This window comes from Cicer arietinum, chromosome 6 (assembly GCF_000331145.2).
Source record: "Cicer arietinum cultivar CDC Frontier isolate Library 1 chromosome 6, Cicar.CDCFrontier_v2.0, whole genome shotgun sequence".
NCBI classification, from domain to species: Eukaryota; Viridiplantae; Streptophyta; class Magnoliopsida; order Fabales; family Fabaceae; genus Cicer; species Cicer arietinum.
The window spans coordinates 25,741,746-25,751,094 of NC_021165.2; the positions used below are offsets into that span (position 1 = coordinate 25,741,746).

The 9,349-nt window shown below is 32.0% G+C and overlaps 1 protein-coding gene across 4 annotated transcripts; it reads right to left on the bottom strand.

Moving 5' to 3' along the window:
* Positions 1–559: 559 nt before the first annotated feature.
* On the bottom strand, positions 560–8,666 carry LOC101502685 (uncharacterized). Of its 4 annotated transcripts, none has more exons than XM_027336103.2 (13): positions 8,486–8,666; positions 7,957–8,059; positions 6,726–6,830; positions 6,509–6,624; positions 5,488–5,642; positions 5,306–5,394; positions 4,686–5,220; positions 4,024–4,113; positions 3,509–3,750; positions 3,327–3,409; positions 2,606–2,717; positions 1,158–1,232; positions 560–1,076 (listed from the first exon to the last, which is right to left on the bottom strand). In XM_027336103.2, exons 2-13 carry the CDS (start codon positions 8,047–8,049, stop codon positions 885–887), a joined length of 1,887 nt encoding a protein of 628 aa, XP_027191904.1. In that variant the 5' UTR covers positions 8,050–8,059; positions 8,486–8,666; the 3' UTR covers positions 560–884. The 4 variants fall into 4 exon arrangements, with proteins under 4 accessions (XP_027191904.1, XP_027191903.1, XP_004506893.1 ...); XM_027336102.2 differs by having other exon boundaries at positions 4,024–4,116; positions 8,486–8,665; XM_004506836.4 differs by having other exon boundaries at positions 4,024–4,116; positions 7,957–8,096; positions 8,486–8,665.
* Between the last annotated feature and the right edge of the window lie 683 nt (positions 8,667–9,349).

Genomic DNA, 9,349 nt, shown 5'->3' on the forward strand with positions numbered 1-9,349 from the left:
CAGTTAAGGTAATTAAATTAAATGTGTCGCAAACAAATGTAGCTCAGATGATAAAAACCTCCAAAAGATATATTTTGAGGTGCAGATTCAAACCCATCATAGCTCTCTTCTCTGCACTTAGTGGGTATGAATTGTGACATTAAACTTTTTAGAATAAAAAAATATAATTAGACAAAATACTCAATCAGACAAACAGATGTGTAAGCGTTATCAATTAGCATTTAATTATAGTATTAATTAATCGGGCAAAAAGTTATTTGGACAAAAACGAATCAGAATTCATCAATATTTTTTATACATGATGCCAAATTCATTTACTCCTCAAGTAAATAAAATATAACTTGTTGTACATAGTTGTAAAATCTTGAGTTCTATACTTCTATATGCTTAGAAATATTATTTATTAAGAAATCGATTGATTTATTCCTCAAATATTTCAAAATTTTAAAATTAACCTACACAAATTATTATTATTTACTGAAATACCTCAAGTTTCTAACGAAGAAATCAGTTTTAATTTCTCTATTGCACTCAATTTACCTATAAGCAAAGAACATAGTAAGTAAAAATTGAAAAATGAATTCCATGATCATGTTTACACTCAACCAGTCCTCCTATTTTCGCATCATATCGATCACCTTATAGAGGCTTAAGAAGTTCTAATGCTTGATTGACTGTGTAAAGTACACTAGTATCAATTTCTCAAAACTTTTATGCTTTGTGGACAAGCAAATGTATATTGTGTTTCTAAGATACTACAATTAATACATTAAATATCAATCTCTGCCACTCAATTCAAAAATGGTATCATCAACTGCTATTAGCTAGGAGATAATCTTATGGAAATTTTTGACATGAACCAACAACGCGTGCACGTGACAGCATTAATCTTCCATCATACCATCATCACTACCTTCAATGTCACTCAGATTATCAACTGCTTCATCTGATTGTTCTCCATCTTTGCTATCTTTGTCAGTTTCCATGGCATCCTCAGATTCTTCTTCTTCACTATCATCCGTGTCCACATAGATAATTGGCACTGTTTCAACTTCATCTATGTCCTCACCAAGAACCTGTTCGAAATAAGTCATGCATAAACACAAGTTGGAGATAACTTCTAGTTAACTACTTGTAGACAGCAGAAAGAAGCTTACCGCTGAGTAAACGACGTCTAAGCAACTTGAGAGTTTGATGGCAGATTTAAAAGTGGAGACTCTAGAATCAATCAGCTGCAAAAAAAAATTTATAGAATAAGGAAGGAAATATAAGTTGGTTGGTGAAAACATGATTACAAGCATGTCATGTGTTCTCAAGGGATTTTGTAGCTCCAATTTGATGAACAATTGACTCCAGCTCAAATACTATTTTAAAAAAGAAATTGGGGAAAGGAAAATTATTATTAATTAAAGTGACACTAATGGTCATTTAACAACTGTCCCCGGGGATATTTGAACTCCGTCCCTTGAATACTCGACCAACCTCTTATCACTATGTAGACACCTCATAGAAAAGCTAATGTACTATTAGAAAAGCAAAAAATAAAGAAAAAGAGAAGCGTATGGTTCAATGCAAACTTCCCAGCTAAAGAATTCAAATAAAATTTTCACTGATCACTTCAGGGATCAGCTGTTAGGACAACACTCGATCCTTATTCAACACCAATGTATAGGTAAAAACATGTATTTGTCAATATGAAAACTAATATCCAAGTTACAACTTCACACAACATTCATGTTTCTAGAAACAAGCTCAGTCATTATATTGTAAAAATGCAGTTTTGAATATAAAAGCTTCCAAGCTGCCAAACTGTTTCTTCAATACAACAAATATGCACAACAATAACTCGGAAATGCTTGGCTTACCTAATTCGTGCTACAGTCATTTTGGTAAATTTTGAAGTCAGAAGTGAGAACAACTAAGTTTATATTTGTCATTCAATCTAATGGGTAGAATTTGAAAGATGGTTTTACATGAGAACTAACTTGAGAAGGAAAAATGAAATGCTCAAGTGATTAGCACTCAGCAGAACTAATATTTATATACACTTCAGATTTAATTACATTTTATGAACGCAAAGAAAATTAATACTAGTGCAGCTCCCTAAGTAGTGAGAACAAGAATGAATTAAATCCCTATACATGAATCTGGAAATACATAAACCTAAACCTTTAAATGCTACTATTTTCAATAGTCACAATACTATTTCCAACAGTTTTAAACTTTTAGTACAAATAAAAAGAATATAAGTGATGCTTACAGCTCTATGAGTAAATCTGACATATTGTATTGTAGCAGAGTCGCATAAAAGCTCAATTTGTTTGCAGTAAAATACAAGTACAATATCTTTCATAAGCACAGCAATAAGATATGAAATGCATATATTTGGTAGTTTAAAAAACATATGTAGAGAAACTGACAAATTAAGTGCTAATTAATTAGAATCATAATGCAGAACAGAACTGACTTGATACAAAGAGTTCAAAACTTTTAATGAAGATTCCTAATAAGATATGAAATGCATATATTTGGTAGTTTAAAAAACATATGTAGAGAAACTGACAAATTAAGTGCTAATCAAGTAGAATTATAATGCAGAACTCACTTGATACAAAGAGTTCAAAACTTTTAATGAAGATTCCTGGGACATTATTTCACTTGCATGCTGTAAAAGTAAACACTTCAGCCAGGGAAGAGCACATGCCAAAATTGCACCCCTACAAAGAGAAAGAAAGAAAATAACTTCTATATATAATTCTTCAAAAGTCAAAATTGCACAACTATAAAAAGAGTGAAAATAACTTGTATATATAATAGAGGCATTAATTACGATCATCTGTCCGGTTTGTGCTCAAGTTACTGCAGATGGATATTATTTATATTAATATGGTACCATATTTTTTCTATTATTCCCTCTGTAAGTCATTATGTGTCTTATTTGAAATATTTTTCTCTCAAATTATGTCTTTTTATAATACACATACATCATTTATTACTTTTTCCAATGTTACCCTTATTTATTAAAGTAGTAAGTAGCAAGTGCATGGTAGACAAATAATAAATGAAGTACAAGAATATTTTAGTGTTAATGTATTATTTTGCATTGAAAATTGGGATAAATAATCATTTTCCTAAAAAGTGTGCACATTCAAAATGAGACACAACGTGAAAAAGAGGGAGTAATAATACTTAAACACTAAATAAGAAATTGGAAATCCAGAAGTGGCCACTCATATGGATGACATCTACCAAATAAGTTAAATGCTCAATAGGAACACTGACAGGCATACCAAACATACATTCCGCAATTATTGTTAGAATGTTACCTAGATTCAATAATGGATACAAGAGAATTGAGAAGTTTAAGGACGTTGGATGGGTTCAACTGCGCGACTGACTTCTTAATAACCTGCAAAAGGAGTTACATCACATAAATGATTGAGAAAGTGGGCAATTTACCATTCAAACATAAACACCATTCAGTATACACATAGGAGAAAAAGATTACCTTCTCATCTTGCGTATACAAGCAATCCAGCAGAAGGGCACGGTCATCAGCATTTAATGCTTGCTTAAGCAAAACAATTACACTGTCTGCACTTGGGGGGTTCAATGAGACAGAAGATTCTTGCTCTTTGTTACTCGTGGATTTGTTTTCATCGAGCAAATTGAGACTAGCAAGTTTGTCTCCCATTGTTGGCTCACTCGGATCATCATCAAGAAGGTCTCCTTCTGCAGCCTCGCTTTGATCTACATTAAATACCGGGACAAAAAAATACCCCATCAATACTTCAGCAATAATTATTGTGAGTTCAGATGTTTGTCGTGCAAAGCATGCATACACCAATAGTATATGCAAAAAAATTCAGGTTAACAAACAGCTGTGAATAAAACGGTAATCTCAATTTCAATGGGAGCAAAAAACCAAGAAAATGGGATCCAAAACACAAAGCTAACCTAACCAATGAAGAAGGATAAAGTTTACTTATGCTAACTAAGAATTTAAAATATTCTAATTCTTACCGAAATCCACCTTGTCAGTTGTGGTTGGAAGATCAGAATCAGGATCAGAAGTTGCTTGTCTTTTCTTAGTCTTTTTGCTTTCCTTTGCTACTGCTGCACCCCGTTCCAAGCCAGACAGGCAAAAATAGGAGTTCAAACGTTTAGAGAACTTGTACAAGACAACCAAGCTTATAATAGAACAAGAGAACCCCAACTAAAAAATGTGACATTTTATTCCAAATGGAATTTCATGTGTTACCCAAAGAAAAGGAATGAAAATGGATTAAAGTTAAAACCTATGAAAAGAAATGGACAATTTTATTGAATGATTGAGAATGGGTGGAGATGGATCTCTCCTCTAAAGGCTTCCAATTCACAAAGAAATTCTACTTTCACATGAACTTCCTATATTGTCAGAACACCTTTTCCCATCCTCATTTCTCCTATTTATACATGATATCCCGTCGTGCTGACTAATGGTTTTTCTAACTGTCCCTCTCCCTGTATCTTAATAACAAGCTTATCAGGAATTTACAGAAAAACAACTCTAACTAGAGCATAAAAAGTATTTTCTTAAAACAATAAAAATCAAGATCATGATCACTATTTACTAATGTTAATCTAAAAGGAACCAAAAATGAGGATATAAGAAGAACTAAACACACATATTGAGTATATCCAACCTTTCTTGGAAGGACTGGCCTGCTTCTGAACGGAATCAGACTCAACTCCCACATGTAATACCACATTCTCCCCTAATTCGCTAATATTTAAGACAGTAAATTGTGGATGATCTACAGAGCCATAAGACACCAAGGCTTTCATCTGTTTGTCCTCCACTGTGGACTGAAATCTGGATGCAATTATTGAAGTACATCTTTTCTTTGAACTTTCACTGTTTTCCTTATCACTTTCAAGTTTTTCTGTTTTTAAGGTAATTTTGGTTCGGCGTATCTGATCTTCAGAAGAGACATTCAAATTCTGCCATATGTAAGTTGCCCCTGAACCCGTAACGGCCAAGACAGCTAAATCATCTTCTTCATTGCAACCGAGGTGGCAATCAAGAACCAATGGAGCATGCCTCAAGGGAAGTGTTGGACCACTACTCACAGTTCCTGAATTTAAGTCACACCTCCAAACTTGAACATGTTTATCGTTAGAGTCTGATGTAATTAAATATTTTGCATTGTCAGATATAGAAACCCGCTGTACATTTCCCTGTTACGAAATAAAAGTAAAACCTGATGATGTTTTCAACTTATAAAGACAAATATTTATATTGAGAATTGGTAATGAAATTTACCAAATCATTAGGGAACTTCAGAACCTCTTTCCCAGTTTCCCAGCTAATAACCTGTAGTTTAGAGCTGAAAATAGCTAAATATTTTTCATCTGGACAAAAATTAAAATGAAGAGTGTCAACTATCATGTAAGAAGATCAATTTTTTATGATAGACCAAGACACAAAGGGATTTAGTACAACACCATGTGAGAAAGCCAGTGAAGAGATAGATTTTTTTGAGATTCTAAACTCCTTTAAACGCTCTCCGGTTTCAGTACTAAGTTCATATGCCATCCCATCATGTCCAACAATGCAAAGAAGCTTCCCTTTATTTGCAAATGAAAGTCCACAGATCCCACTGTATGACGATGGATGAGCAAGAACAGAACAATAGTGGTGTTAAGTATCATTTTAATCCCATAATAAAGTATAAAAATCAACATATGGATGTTCATGTGTGATACTTACAATATCAAGGAATTTGATACATTGAAGTTCAATGTCAGTGTTTACTATGTCTATATGTTCGTCCATAAAAACCAAATTACTATAAACCAAAATGAACTATATAAAAATTTATTTTAATACTAAGCCAATGTACAATCTTTCTAATATATTACACTGACCGACACCCTCGTTCACAGTTACATACATAGAATATCCAATAAAGCCAATGTGTTAAATTGAAGAAAGGGTTGGCAAAAAAGGCATAAATATGTTTAATCAGAACGGAGTAATGAACATGAAAAACATCAAGTGCAGTTGTTTAAACATTGCTTCGTTGGGTATGGAAAATGCTTAGGTAATGGATAGACATGACTGCATGAGTACCCAGATATTTGAACCTGGAACCAATAAAAAGTGAAATTGATTTACGTTTTTATATTTGGTCCCACCCAAAAGATTTTTCCAGACCCACTATAAATCTTTATGGGTCCAGTGACAAATTGAATATACACTTGATATACCAAAGAAGTTTTCAAAGCTAGTGGCGCCAGTTTGTCCAAGATAACCAAGGTCAAGCAGCAGCAGCACTTTTAAATATTAAAACAATATTTGCTTTTAAAAAATATATCATGCATGGATATTACAGGGAACCAAAAAGCACTATTTTGTATGAGTAGATTTACTTTGCTCTATCATACAATAATGTTTTGACACTTCATAAGATAAATACATAGACAATTTTCATTATAAATAAATAAATTCAAATGACAAAAATACCTGGGAATGGGATGAATAGTGGGCCACTTCCTCTCACCAGTGGAAACATCAACAGCAAGAACGGATCCATCATCGGTGCCGAGAGCTAATAAGAAAGTTCCTTGTTCTTTTCTACGCTAATTACAATATCATGCAGTCCACAACACAATAGAGAAAGTAAGATCCCGGCATTTCAAAGCATTAGTGAGTAAAATATAATCCTAAGAGTCCATGCTACCTTTTTCCCAGTGAAACTGCATGCAATACAAGAGTAATGAGTATCATGATCACCATCTGATGGCTTCCACTCAGCTAACAAATCTCCACTGTTTGTATTCCAAATCTGAAAAATATAAGGTGACTTTTTTTCATCAACATTACAAGTATTATAGGAAGTACAATTGAAAGAATTTAAATATCCAACAATATCTTATTTGCAACGGCAATGCATTTTGATTGTCAGATAAGAATTTCACAGCTAGACATTATGTCATCTACAAATTTCATTTGGTACCATTTTAGTTGAATTGGTCATCAGCATATATGCATAAGATTTGTAGAGTAAGTGCCAGAGTACAAATTTGTTATTTAAGAGCCATAAATTCAAACAGTTAGGGTAAAGTATAAACTTCTCAATAAAACACGTTAAAAAAATATATTAAAGAACCTTGCAATATTTTTTCCAAAAAACAAATTTCCGTATAAATTGAAATTTGCTATTCGTCTCAACTTTTTCAGAAGCTTTCTCATTTATCTTCTTCATAAACACAATTAAGCTTATCTTGACTTTATTGTAAGCAAAGAACCATAAACATAATTTAATTGAGAAGCTCCTATGAGCTAGAAGCTAACCGAAATCATGCCAAAGTAAGAGTAAACAATTATGAAGACAAATGTTGTACCAAAACTGCCCTCAATTGAACCATTAAGGGGAACTTTCAATTCCTCTATTCTCAAGGACCATTTGTTAACTTTTTTTAAGAAAAAAATAACTTTTTAAAAAATATGATCAATTTCACCAGTTTTTACCTGTTTGCTCAGCTTTTAAAAAAAAATACTAAACATTTGCTTATATCATGAAGTTGTTCTGAGTTGCTTGTCTTGAAAATCATTTTCAATAACCGATTTCTTAAAAGAAAAGTTATTTTATTATGGCAAACAAACACACAATAACTTCTGTCTTTCTTAAAAATCTCTAAATTATTAAATGTCAAATTAACTTTTTTATAATCCATAACAGGTCATCAATAAAACAAAAAGAAACTCGTGTGCAAAGCACTTAAACACAGCCATTTCGCTAATTCATGCCGCAATCAATAAATTATTTTTCCATCTTAAACATGAGAAGAAAAAACCACTTATATTATTTAGCATAAACAAACGAGTTCCATTAGACAGACACTACCTCAGGAAAACATCTACCAAACATCAATCAAATGCAGAAAGGGGGAGAAGAAGGTAATGCTTACTTTGGCGGTCCCATTTGCCGACAGAATGGCCACAGAGTCACCATTAGATGTAAAAGCAGTAAGAACAGGTTCCTTTAACTTGTCCTTCACCATCTCAATTAACCTTCAAAGTTCAAACAATGAACAAGTTACCAACAGACCTAAATCAGACATTAGACTTTGTCAGCACTATATAAAGAGTATAACATTGAAATCATCCAAACAAACCAAGAGCACAATTAGGTTACTAAATCATAAAATCAAAATCAAAAAACACTTAAAAGTTCAACTACTAAAACAAAACACCATTAGTAACTTTGTATACACATAGATGATTTAAGATTGAGTTCATTACTTGGATTAACTCTACAAATTAAGTCATTTATATACGTATTAATAAGTAATAACAAAAAAGGGGTAAGATTAACAAAAGATAGGTTAAAGAGATTGAAAAACTGTTGAGCATTCAAAAAGTGAAATCACACAAATACAAATATCGCGGCGCGGAAAATCCGGAAAAATGGATAAGCTTATGAATGGAGTTTCTCACTGTTAGTGGCGGCCGGCGAGGAAGTTCGGGTGAGGTTTCCGGCCAATGAATCGAAGTTGTGTTGTGAAGCTTTGATTGGATTTTTGATGTAGCTGCTCGGTATTGTTTTTTAGGGTTTTAATGGTTTATTTCAAGGGAATCAGGGTTTTAATTTTTTAGACTGAATTAGGATTTCTCTTTTTCTTTTTTTAAATGAATTAGGGTTTTAATTGTGAACAACCAAATATACTGTATACATATTCTTTTTGTCAATCCCTTTCATCCGTTAGTTTTAAATATATAAAAGTATTTATTGTACCAAAAAATAAAAAATATATAAAATTTGTATGTCAAATATTTAAGTAATATTCTAAATTGTTTCATTAAAAAATAGGAATTTTAAGGGTTATTCAAACCGAATCGAATTGTAAATATTTTAATTTTTGAACTAAACAAGTTTTTATTCGTAACCTATCTAAGTTAGAGATGATAATTATATTCAAATTCAGTAAATTTCTGCAAAAAAATTCACAATATGTAGAAGTAAAAATCCGCATAATGGGTATAGACATGGAGACAGATAATTACTTGCAAAATTGAACAAGTATGGGTGTTGGCACTATATAAATCACCCCGTAAAACACTCGCACTTACATAAATATATTATGTTTGTGTTTACTTTAACTATTTATTTTCTTTTATGTTTTAGCATCTATTAGAATCTTTGGACCACTACAATATTTAGAATCGAAAAATAAATGTTTACAAATTTTCAAGAATCTATTCTTAATGAATAGGTAAATAATTGTAACTTTATAACTAAGAGTTTTGTGTCATTAATCACGACTTTATAATTATATTTGACTACTATATATATATATATAT

Bases quoted from the DNA above. Each gene is read 5' to 3' on its own strand.
- LOC101502685 (XM_027336102.2), bottom strand. From the start codon at position 8,049: ATGGTGAAGGACAAGTTAAAGGAACCTGTTCTTACTGCTTTTACATCT. The intron at 5,395-5,487 runs GTGTTGTACTAA...ATTTTTGTCCAG, and splicing joins TTCACTGGCTTTCTCACATG to ATGAAAAATATTTAGCTATT. The intron at 1,077-1,157 runs GTAAGCTTCTTT...TATTTCGAACAG, and splicing joins TAGACGTCGTTTACTCAGCG to GTTCTTGGTGAGGACATAGA.